Here is a 13,135-nt window from a genome sequence, read left to right on the forward strand (position 1 = left end):
GAGGTCTCCCACTGTCAATGAAAGCTTAGCACATTGCCACTGTTGTAGTTTAAGGTTTATCAGACTTCGGGGGTGCCCTGCTGGCCCGGGGACCAGAGCAGTAGCCAGTCTTGACAGAGGAGAAACTGACGCATATTCAGCAGGAATGCTGATGGAATTGTCTCTCTTAGAAGGAAAATGCAGACTTATTCTAGTGCGGATAGGCATTTTAGGATACACATCAAAGAAAAGAAAAGACAACTGATTGTATGTGTAATTTTATAAAGATGAACAGATGCAGGACTCTAAAAAGGCTTATGTGTTTGAGTTGTACAAATAGATACTTCATGATAGATAGATAGATAGATAGATAGATAGATAGATAGATAGATAGATGCTTAACCCTTTGCATATACTAATGCATCATTACACAGAAGGAATTAGTCAGCAAAAACAGTAACACTAAAAGTATAGTGAGCTAGAATACATAAAGGTATATATAAAATATACAAATATTTTTATATTACAATATATAAATTATATTTAAAATATATATTTAAATAAAGACGAAGTATAAATAACACCCACATAGTATATGGAATATACAAGTATATAAAAGATATACACACACATATGCAGTATACTAGAAAAAATATATATATAAATAAAGATATGTAATAATCTAAAGCCAAAAGACAGTATATGAGTGTATGACTGAAACTAGATAATATTATATACTGTATAAAATATTGTAGCTATTTATTGTAGCTATTCACGTTGTTGTGTTCAGGAAAACATCAGCAGTTACAGAGTGCTGGACGTACAGTGTAGTGCATAAAAGGAAGGGTGTTAAAAAACAAACAATTCAACTGTATAATGCCAAAAATGATACCAACAATGGGCAAGTATGAACCAGCTGCAGGGTGCTAGTGTTTGAAAAGATGAACAAGCCGCAAAACATTGTGAACATTGTGAGTATCTGTCATGGCTATTAAATATTGTCAACAGCTTTTGAAAACATTGTATAAAAAGGGTTAGTATATAGTATATCAGGTAGCCTATATTTTCTGCTCAACAGCAGGCTTTCAGAGCAAGTTATGTTCAGTTTTGGTGTTTTGAGGCATCTAAAAACATTTATCTGATCTGTCCTTTTATTTAGCATCCATGTAAACAAATAGTTGGAATCTCTTGGAATCAGAATGATTTCAGTGTGGCTGCTGTAATATTGTCCATGTAAACGTGACAAATAATCACTAAGGGCTAATCTATGCTCTCCAGTTGAAAATATTAGAGGGGAGACTGGAGTGAGGAGGAAGGAAGTGAAGGAGACAAGGAGGCCACTAGACCGTGTTGGGTCGCGGCCCGTTGTATTCCTTCGACTCCATTCACCTCCATTCACAGTAAATAAAAGCATGGAGGCTCTGACTCTCGGGATCTAACATCGAACAGCGGGGGGTAAAGACACCGCCGCATGCGCTCTCGCTTTCGCCAAAACACACAGGAAGGAAGCAGGACAGCGGTGAACACGTTGCCAGTTTGATTTAACTCATTTTACGTGGTAGCGGGGATTGTAGTCGGCGGTAGGAGCGGGTCAACCCGCTGAGCCGAGCATGAAGCGGACGGCTGTGGTGGCCAGGCATAATGGCCTCGTCTCTCCGTTGCGGAACAACAACTCCGGGGCTTCGAGCATCGTCTCGCCACCCCAGCCGAGAGCCACTAACATCTACGCTGTTGCCGACACTGGTTCTGGCGGCGGGATGGACGGCCTGCTGGATTTCTCCAAAGGCCCCGTTGTTAAAACCGAGCTGGTGTGCAAATGGACTGACCGAACTTCTTCGAGACAGAGGCTGGGGCGGACGGCGACATCCGTCTGCGACCAAACTTTCAGCTCCATGCACGAGCTGGTGGACCACGTCACCACCGAGCATGTAGCAGCGGGGCTGGAGACCCTCAGTCATGTCTGCATGTGGGACGAGTGTATGCGCGGCGGGAAGGCGTTCAAAGCCAAATACAAACTCATCAACCACATTCGCGTGCACACCGGGGAGAAGCCTTTTTCATGCGCATTCCCCAACTGCGGCAAGATGTTCGCACGCTCCGAGAACCTCAAGATCCACACGCGCACGCACACTGGTAGGGTTTCGTGATTCTGTGACTACACGCAGGGCGCGAGCTACTGTCGTTATGGTCTTCAAACCAGTGTCACCCAGTAAAGACAGCTGCTTTCTGACAGAGGCTGACAATGTAGAGGATAATAGGGATAGCTCTCAGTCTGCTAGGCATCCCCCCCTCCCCAGTGTTTACATAGGCTCAGTTCCGATTCTCATCCTCGGTGCTCCCTTGTTTCCTAGGGGAGCCACGAATCTGAGCCGCAGCTCAGGAGTCATGCAAGGTGACAGGATTCAACTGGTTTATGAGGAAGGGGGACCATAAGTTCAGGCTGGGGGTCATCTACTAGCAGTTCAGTGTCCTATCCTAGCTGGGGCTCACTACTTATATTAAATTAAACCCTATCTCTTGTTACTTAAGTATTATCATAGACTGGCTTGGATGAAGCTCAGTGGTTATACTTCATAGTAGGGATGTCAGATTGGTATCAGGCTTCAGCCAGGCCAGATCTATTGTAGTTATTTATTTCACATTATTTATTTGACCCTGTAGCGTCAAAACTTTGTCTTAATCATGGTTGGCTAGCGTCAAAGCTGCCAAAAATGTAAGAAAAATCACGTGACAAAACATGTCTGCTGTGTGGAAGTACTTTACTCTGGAAAATGAAGTCAATTCGACAGGAATTTGTAGATGCAATATGGATTTAACACAAGGTGGTGGTAGGAGATCATTCAATACCACAAAAAAATAAAATAAATAAATAAATACATGGAGTAGACTCAGGCAAAGGCTGCACCGAAACAACAACAACAACAAACACTGAATGTTTAAAAGAAGCGGAAAGTCTCTTGGAGACAGCGTCAAGGTGAAAGAATATTCCAGAGAGGCTTGCAGAGTTAATGGAGTTGGATGATCAGAACATTTGTGTAGCAGAGCAGGTTTTCTGGAGCCATGGTACAAGCTGCTGTCCTCTCCTCTCCTCTCCTCACCACGTTAGCTTTCACAGTCCTATTTACTGGACTTGCCACAGTCGCACGGTGCACATGTGATCTAGGAGAATACAAGGAAGATAAGAAAAGCCTTGATGAATCTCCAGGGGAGGACATTTGGTTTATTTAAAATCAGATTTGGACTCGGATTGACTGATAATGAATGTAAGAGATCGGTATCGGCTCAGGGGGGGAAAAAACTGGATCGGGACGTAACTACTTAATCGTTTGTTGATTTTAAGACACAACTCCTCTTTTTATAGCTCCAAAATTCTAAAATGGTTTGAAACTGACTTGTGTTGAGTTTGAAAATGTTGCTTTGTAACCTTTTCTCTGTAGATACTTTCAAACAAAGACGATATAATCATCATAATTGTTATTCATCTAGTAATTACTACCCTGTGTTAACCACGAGGGAGAGCTCCAAATGATAGCAGTGAAGACTTTCAGGAAACCGTGTATAGCTAAACGCATGTCTCTGGTTGACAAAAATTGCGTTTATTATTTTTAAACATATACTGTAATTATGTATTGAGTCCCAAATGCGGACTAAGATACAAAGACATATAACAAATGTCTATTTAAGTGAAGGTTGTTCTCTAAAAATGAATCTCAGCACATCTTAGTGTTGGCTTTTTGCTTTAATGACAGCATGGGCTTCATAAGTTCATGTAAAACCTGGCAACCCATGATATCCCAGTATGGTTCGACAATGTTACAAAGAGCTTCTTGTGATGTCAGTGCTTTTCTTTGTCAGTCTCCAAGTGACCCTGTGTGGTTGAGGTCAGGTGACTGGGGAGGAAAGTCCATGACAGTAAGCATTCCTTGATCCTTTTCAGAGTGCAAGTAGTTCATCAAAACGTTAGGGTGCGTTTGGGCTCATGGTGCAATCCATTTGAACTGGAAAGTTGAACTCACAGTATTTCCAGATCATAATTTCATCTGAAATGCCCCCACAAGTCAATTAACATGCACCTCAAAATTGAAATACTTGCCGTTATATACCTTAAACCTTTAAGGTTTACTTGGATATATGGCAGATGTGTTCTCTGACTTTTAGAGCACTCTATGTTCAATATGAACATGAACAGAAAATTGTGGAAACAATCCCATTGCCATTTTTGACATTCTACCAATTTACGAAATTGTCAGCATTGATATGAATAAATTAAATACAAATATACCTATGAAGGTTCTCAGACAGTTGCCTTGCTTTAGTGTGAAACTTGCAGATTACAGGAACCACCTACGTTTCAACCTAACATGCAGGCAACACAATCAAATTTCTACCTTTGAGAAACCCTTTCAAGAAAGTCCAGTTTCCTTTCTTTAGCTTTTTTGGATTAAATACAAATATATACTTAAGGTTTTATAAAATACAGTCTACCATCTTGTCAACCCAGATATCTAGTTTACCTAGTGTTGCGACAAATGGGATAATCTTTCCTAATCACAAACAGTATACTTAAAAAAAAAAAAAAAAAATGTTGGAATATCATTCTGTTTAAATATGATAATGCTGAGGATGATGTTTGTTTTACAGGTGAGAAGCCATTCCAGTGTGAGTTTTGCGAGCGGCGCTTCGCCAACAGCAGCGACCGGAAGAAGCACTCACAAGTCCACACAGCCTCAAAGCCCTACGACTGCAAGGCGCTGGGATGCACCAAGTCCTACACCCACCCCAGCTCCTTGCGCAAACACATGAAGGTTCACATCAAGCTGTCACCTACATCTGAAACCCAGGACCTGTACGACTCCATCCCTCATCAACTCCAGCAACATCATCAGGTTGTCTTCGAGCCCCTTGACCTTAAAATAAACCGCCTCTCTCCATCGCTCGCCAACAAAAACTCAACTTTTCCTCTTCTGTCCAACCATGAATTGGATATTAGCTCAGCCAGTGAAGTGGACCATAAGCTGCTGCTGCGGAGTTCATCTCCACTAGCAATGCCTCTGGATCTCTCTCTATCAGGCCTGAAGAGTCAGCTGACTCAGAAGCAGCAGAGTGTTCGGACCCCGCGGAGGAGTCAGCGCTCTGTCAACCCAGCCTTACCTCAGTTGTCTAATATTAAGGAGTGGTATGTCTGTACCAGGACTACAGCTCCACACTTTCCTCTACTTCAACCTGAACACATCAAATCAGAACCTAGTGATGAGGAGGAATATGTCACGTAATATTGAGGAACTTGTGAATCTGGACATGAGGATGAAACCTTGAACTGTCGGACCCAGATCAGGCCAGAACAAGCAGTTGTATGGTTCAACATCAGTAACCCTCGGCAAAGGCTGCGATCATGGAGGACTTTTTCCGCATCTCACATTAAAAAAAAAAACTCAGCTCAGAGATTGTCACTATGCGTGGACCAAAAGTAAAAAGTAACGTCTGAAATGATGTCAGAAAGGACAAGAAGAATTCCATCATTATGGACATGAAGCAAAATGAAAAAAAAAAAAACTAAAGTTGTCAATTTTAGATAGCCAACCTGTACCAACAGAGGAGTTTATACACGTGGACCAGATGATGTTGGTAACTGCTTTGCTTGATGATAAAAATACTAATAGTGTGTGCGTACATGATGACCTCTCTAGCAGGAGACTCTAGAGATTCTTGACCAGTTTAAGGGCTCCATCTAGGTGAAGCAATTTCAAGGGCTAAATTGATACTGATGGAAAGAATTTAATGTCAACCTAAGCTCACTGTATCACTGTACACATGGTAACACAGCAGGTCCAAAGCAGCCAGCACGCAGCGCGGGGTATGGACCAGTTAAGATCTCTGTATGCTTTAAACAAATGAGTTTATACTTTGTTAGAAGGTTGTATACAGCATACTGCTATGGGATTATAAGACAAGGACTGCAAAGTGATGCCTTGAATAACAAACAATTGACAGTAAGTATCTGAAAGCTTTTGTATGTGATCAGTGTAATGAAACACATCCTTCTTTATGCTGATCATGTTTCTACTATCAGTGTTTTCTTGTCTGCATCTGTTTAGTCTCCAGTTGCAATTTAGTCCAGGCGAGGTTTTCAGAATTGCTACACATCATACGCACATTGCTTTGACATGGAAATGTGTCCAAAATAATAGTCAAGACCTCTGTTCTTTTACTTCTGATCAAATGGTGTACCAGTGAAAAGGGGATCTGAATATTGACCGAGTTCAATCATCCTGCATCAGTGAATCAAGAGTTGTGTACAGATGTACACAGTTGTGATTGTTGTACAGTTTGGAAAAGTGTTTTAATGTTTGAAGTGATACCCATACTGTCCATCCACGAGTGCAGTAAGTCATTTCAAGCAGGATTTGAACCAGGGGCGTTAAGGGATTCCGCTTCTTCTCACTGTCTGAACACATGCAGGTTAGGTCGGCTGGCATCTCAAAATTGTGAAGACAAACGGTTGTCTGTTTCTAAGTGTCAGGTGTTTGTGATTGACTGGTGACGTGTCCACGTTGTTCCTCGCCCCTCGTCCAACGTCAGCTGGTATTGTCTCCAGTTCCCTGCCTCCTCAAACTTATGAGCAGGTCTAGCTAATGGGCGGAGCTTTGTTTTCTTTTCTATAGATGTTTGGCTTTGGAGAGGGTTTACAGTGCCTATAAAAAGTATTAATCCCCCTTCAATGCTTCCCCCTTTTATCGTTTTTATAAATGGAATTATGAGCAATATACTTTGGCTTTTTCTTTTTTTTCTTACAAAAAATACAAACTTCTACTGTGAAAATGAAAACTATTATTTCTACAAAGTAATGTCAACTAATTAAACATGTACAGTATAGTGTAACATAAGTTATTGCATAAGTATTCACCCCTCTAAAGTGACTACAGTTAGTGGAGTGGAGATCACCTGAGAGCAGTGAATGTGTCTCACGTTAGCATGAAGACATTTGTGTCTGGAAGGTCCAGGCACTGGTTTATCACTATGCTTGGCTACAGTTACACCATGAAGACAAAAGAACACTGCACGGAACTCAGAGAAAAGGTCCTTTAAAGTTATATTAAAAAAAATGGCCACGTCTTTGTACATACCCTGGGATTCAGTTAAATCCATGATTAAGAAATGAAGGAACGTGGCTGGTGGGTAAATCTGCCTAGACCCGACTACTGCTGCTAACTGAGTAATGGTGTGGGAAGGAGCCTAGAGAGGGGTGGGCCACCATGACACCTATGACTACTCAGCTCTGGAGAAAGAGAGACTCTGCATGGGAAGAAGGTTCTTCGGTCTTACGTGACCTAAATGGTCTTTTTGGCCTTCAGACATTGCACATGACCACAAACCCAACATTCCCACACCGACACATGATGGTGGCAGCGTCATTCTGTAGGTAGGAATAGTTCTCTGCAGCTGGCCGTGGACAGTTTTTGAAGCTAGTGGGTAAAATGAATGCAGCAAAATGTAGGGGAAGCCTGGAGGACACTCTGACTCAGTCTGCATGAGAAATTCAAGTGTGACAGTGATCCGAAGCATACAGCGAAATCTGACCAGACATGGTTTAAAGACAACAAGGGGAATGTTCTTAAGTGGCCGAGTCAAAACCCAGACCTCAGTACAATAGAAAATGTGTTCAGATACGTAAGACTGATTGAGACCTAGCCTCACAGACTGGTTGCTGCCAAGTACTGACTTCAAGTGGTGAATACTTATGTAGCCACTTATTTTACTTCATACTTCAGTTTTTATTATTTGACATTAGTCTATAGAAATCTGTTGACTACTTTGACAATATTTAGTTACAAAAGCCAAATTATATTTACCTCTGGAGTGACCAAGTTCCAAAGGTATTAACTTTGTCAATACATTATTATTATTTCTGATAGAAATGAAAGTTGAATCATCTCATAAATGATATAAGAAGTCAAGAGCAGAGAGGGCACCAGGACCTTCATAGGCATTAGAAAAGTATCAGGCAGAGACAGAATTGGAGTATCGATGTTTTGTGAGAATGCAGTTTTACACGGTTGAAATGTTGGAACAGTGGTCAGCACTGCCACGTCCCAGTCAGATGGTCGCAGAGTGAGTGATCACTGTGGCATGTTTGTGCTCTTTTTAAGAAGGAGTTCTTTACTGTTTCAAGGAAAATGTCTTTTTAACGCCGTGTCGCCAGATCTCAAGTTGTTCTAGTGTTTCAGTTCAGACACCATTCATTCTCTCTGTCTTTATAAAATGTTTATTAACTCACGGCAAGATACAATTACTGTGGCTCACACGCTGTAACTCCTGATCAACCTGTATGCCTTCATGGTCTGCCATACAAAACACAAACCTTCTGATTAACCAACACTAAATCACAATTTTTAAAAAATGGTATTAAAACTAATAATTCGACTTCACCATGATGTTTCAAAAATGTTTTTATGAACCATTTATGTCAACTGTACTTTGAATATTGTATTCAGGCTTTTCTAAATGACTGTGGACATTCTCACAACCCTGCTCTGTTCTTTTATCGTGATGATTAACAAGACTTAGCAAGCTCTAGGACGCACACAAGAAAAAGGGACTAGAGACAAGTGAGAGGTCTAGAGATCTGACAAAAATACAGTTAATTTAAATGCTCACTCACTCTGACCTATTAGGCTGACCTGCATATATTTGGATATACACATTTCGCTAACAATCCGACTTTAGTCTTGAGTTTTCCAACACAGGACTGACCCATGTCAGTCACACAACTTGCATCATCGTTTTAGTAAAGTGACAGATACACATAGATCCAGACAAAACTGACATACTCATCATGAAGTTAGAAATAACAAGGATATATAGGGTATCTGGCTTTAATTCTGTTTAAACATCATTTTGTTTATGTGTTTGAGTACATCCAGATTTGACAAGTGCATTTTGTTTAGGCACATAGCATGGAGCAGAACATATTTGTGTTGCCATTTAAGCTTTCTTTAACTTCTCAAGCAAAACTTGGGAATTGAGTTTGAGTTGCTGCAGTTACACAATTGTCAGTGTAAGTAAAATTACATGAATTTAGGTTAACAACTGTTGCAATGGATGCACACTTACAGTACTGTGAAGTATCAGTGAAGGTAACGTGAGGATGTTTTCAGGAACAACGTCATGAATTGTTTTCATTAATAAATATCAGACAACAAATTTTGGAATAGAGAAAAACTAAATCAGGTCAATATTTGGTGCAAGCACCGTTGTCTTTAAAATGCCACCGCTTCTCCTGTGTACACATAGTTTTTTTCTGCATCATCCTGCATGTAATACCAGACCCCATGATGCTGAGAAAGGTCTCTGTGCATCTGTTACAGGACTCATCTTGTAGCTGAAGACAGTCTTTTGACATTGGGTGTACGGTTGTTGTGATACATAATGAATTTAGGGCAGATGTCCCCACGGATGGCATTGTGTAATCGATAAAAATTGAAACATCTTTCATACCGCAAACTTTTCCATACTTTCATGTAGTATAAGTTCTATAAATTATTCTGGTCTTCACCAAATGGAATGCAGCTCAGTCAGATTAGGATCAGGTCATCGACCACTCAAGGATATTTATTTAGAGTAGCTATCTTGCTGAATGATGAAATGCTGTCCAATGAGTTTGAAAGCATTTGGCTGAATGTGAGCACGCAGCGTTCTCCCGTGTTCCTGTGTATTAATGTCGTTGCTTCCATCAGGAGTGAAATCATCAATAAATGCCAGTGGATCAGTCTCAAGCCATAGCGGAAGTTTGACAGAAAAGGTGGTGTGGTGCTCATAAGCTATTCATTTTTCTTCTCTACGTGTTCCAAACAAACAACGTAAAACGAAAATGTCGACAAATATATTCAGTTATTACAATCAAATAAGAAATATGTTTGATTTTGGAAGACAAGTGCAAACACTATTTTACATTATATATTTTCAATTAATTGACATTACTTTGTAGTAAAGAGTTTGTTTTGTTGTGCATTTTTGTCCCAGATGTCACTTATATTGACGATGACTCAGTTTACCGAAACAATAAAAGGGGAAAACATCCACGGAGGTTTTCATAGGAGCTGTAGAATCAAAACTCCATCCTCATGCCCTGGGATCAGGTTGTTAAGCAAGCTACTCTAAAGTGTACAGTAACCAGACAATTTGCATTTCAAGCATCTTCTGAGCATTGTTTAATTCATTCTGAACAAAGAATTTGAATAAAAAAAAAAGAAAAAGAATTTGAATTAAATGCTTTTTATATACCTAACATTACTGAGTCTATTTGTTTACAAATGTATATATTTACATAGCTTGTCAAACACATCCTTTCTGACCCTTATGTCATACTCATACTGTCCATGCTACGGTTTTTCTTCTAATTGGACATCCTGCACCTCAAATTCACCCAGAGTAAATATTTGGCAGACAGATATAAAATGCTACAAGTGATAGCAGTGGATGTTCAACAGCAACACACTATGTTTTTTCAAATTTAAGCAGTGAGAGCCGTTTTTCTGAATGCCAGTGAGATGAACCAATCATGCTCAAAGCAGCAAACTGAAACAACCAAGTGTCCATTTGGTTTTATTATATTTAGTAAACTGGTCATACACTGTTTTCATTGCTGTGTATGGATGACATGTTGTTACCATACTCACCTCCTCTGTATGGTTGGTTGCTAAATATGTCTGTGACAAATGACCTGAACAAATACCTTTCTGTATTCAAATTAAAACAGTATTTTCCTTGAAAAACATCTTCGGTTAAATTTGGATTTATTTCATTTTATTTTATTATAGTTGTTTTTTATTCATTGTTCTTCACATTTTCCCTTCCATCATTCTGGTAAAGGTTGTTCTTAGTTTCATCTGTCCAAGGAATGCACTTTGAAAGGATCAAGCGATCATCTCTGGATGTTGAGTCTGGATGTCTTCAGTGTTCTTTTTTTTTTTCTCAGAATACCAGTTTGGCAACTGCTTTAAGATGAGTTGCAATGAAACTGCTGTCACTGGAACAAAAGCTTCCTGCAGATACTTCACAATAAATCAGCCACAATTCTGTCATTGTTCAAAATTTTCTGTACAGAGAATCCCCTTTTGGTCTCATGGTTCTCCCCATCTCCCTAATCAGTCAGTTCCAAATACGGAGGGTCCCTATAACATCAGAGGGTTTATGTATTTTAATATAGAATAGAATAAAATTATTCCTTTATTGACCCCTCATGGGAAAAATTCTTTCTTTGCATTTGACCAATCCATTCGTTCCCAGTGGTATATACACTCGGAGCAGTGGGCTGCCACTCGGGTATCAACCAGAGGTTATATGCTTGCTCAAGGCACCTCAGACATGGATGGGGAGGGATGCAAACCTGTGACCCTTCTGTCCCAAGGAGCTTCTCTAATCACTGCTCCCCATTTCAAAGAACGTAACTCACCAACATGGAGAGAAATAATCAGAGCAGATAGTCTATTCATTTATTATTAATTCATGAACACTTCTCATTTTAGTAACGTATTGCTGCAGTTGGAAGTAGTCTTCTATGTAGCCCTGCAGTATGACATAGACAAGATTATCAATCAATTATCAATATAGACAATACTTATCCGTGTGTAATAATAATAAAACTGAATTCTTGACATCTTTACGTCCATCCTTTTTCCAGCTTGGTCTCCACTTCCAGTTCAATCTTGGTCAGTCAGGAACTGCTGGTATCTCGCCTGTCAGTCCGTCTCATTCAGCCAGCAGCTGATGCAAACAATGTTGATCTCTGCAATTTAGTAAAATCTTGTGCATGCGTATCAGTAGCGCACACTAAAACTATTTGTAACCGTAACTAAAACTATACTCACAAGAGAAAGAAAGGTGTCATAAGACTTGATCTTGATTGCTGAGATACTTCTGTCATTTCAAAGATCTGTTCCTCACACCTTGTTCAGTCGCTGGGTGACTTTGGTGTTTAAACCCATTAACCTGGATCCAAACTAACTAGCTACCAACCACCAATCATCGGGGCGACTGTGGCGGGTTGTCCACGAACCAGAGGATTAGCGGTTCGATCCCCGGAATGTGCCACATGCCGAAGTGTCATTGAGCAAGACACTGAACCCCCTAGGCATTTCCAACCTGCTACTCTGTACGTTTTACAACCATGACATCATCACAATCCATCACAATCATCATACCCAAGATACAGATGTCATGCCAGATGCAAGGTTCAGGAATTTTTCAAACAATCAGTGGCATGTTGAAAGTTTTAAAGTGTCCTTGGGCAATTCACTGAACCCCCATTGGCTCCCAGTGCACGGCACAGGTGTGGGAATGTGTGCGTGCTTGTTTGAGTGAATGGGTAGATGTGTCACTGTAACTGTAAAGAGCTTCGAGTGTCAATAGGTAGAAAAGTGCTATTTCAAATCAAGACCATTTATAACTTATGTGTTTCATCATAGTTCATATGATTTATTTCAACACACAATTAAGTGTACAGGATGCAATATTGCAATGTAAAATGGCTGTCTGCCCCTCCTCGTAGACTTGTGTACAGGAATTGTTCAAAATAACACATAGAAACATTCCTAGTTCCAAGACAAGGATGCATTACACGTGTAGACTTAATGTAGTAGCAGCATGCCCTTATCCGAAAACTTTACAAATGCTATCCTGCCAAAGAGCACCGTCATCTCTGTCCCACTCTCAGAACATTCTCCTATTTCCGAGCTCTCCAACAATTCTGACTTTTCACAGAATTGTACCCCACTGCACAAGGAAAGAAAGTCAAATGCACAGAACAAGGAATAATGCACAGAACAAGGAATGTGGGTTTTTCCAAGCTAATGGACAGGAGAAAAACAGCAAATAAAACAGTTGCATTGTACATGGACATTATGAGTATAATTATACTTAAGAACCTAAATTTATACATACCCATTTATGTACCGCAAATATAAAGCCTGTGTTTTATTACACAAACATTTTGAGTTACTAGCGTTTTCTACTCGAATTTAAGGAATCTAGGTTGTGACAAAAATGAATTGTGATATATGGCGTGCTGCCCTGTTCCAAAGAAATACAAATAAAACTTTTAGAGCTGTGCTGACGACGCTTTCAGTGTCAATAGAGAAGAAAAATGTAGATAACATAC

At 40.1% G+C, this 13,135-nt stretch overlaps 1 protein-coding gene across 1 annotated transcript; it reads left to right on the plus strand.

Annotated features, from left to right (window-relative positions):
• Positions 1–1,298: 1,298 nt before the first annotated feature.
• Positions 1,299–8,702, plus strand: LOC311500120 (uncharacterized protein). The gene is made up of 2 exons (XM_084561327.1): positions 1,299–2,112; positions 4,621–8,702. The coding sequence occupies exons 1-2, from the start codon at positions 1,590–1,592 to the stop codon at positions 5,250–5,252; spliced, it is 1,155 nt and encodes a 384-aa protein (XP_084417453.1). The 5' UTR covers positions 1,299–1,589; the 3' UTR covers positions 5,253–8,702.
• The last annotated feature ends 4,433 nt before the right edge of the window (positions 8,703–13,135 follow it).

The sequence above is a fragment of the Chelon labrosus genome, assembly GCF_963514085.1.
Source record: "Chelon labrosus genome assembly, chromosome: 15".
NCBI classification, from domain to species: Eukaryota; Metazoa; Chordata; class Actinopteri; order Mugiliformes; family Mugilidae; genus Chelon; species Chelon labrosus.

Bases quoted from the DNA above. Each gene is read 5' to 3' on its own strand.
- LOC311500120 (XM_084561327.1), top strand. From the start codon at position 1,590: ATGAAGCGGACGGCTGTGGTGGCCAGGCATAATGGCCTCGTCTCTCCG. The intron at 2,113-4,620 runs GTAGGGTTTCGT...TTTGTTTTACAG, and splicing joins CCACACGCGCACGCACACTG to GTGAGAAGCCATTCCAGTGT.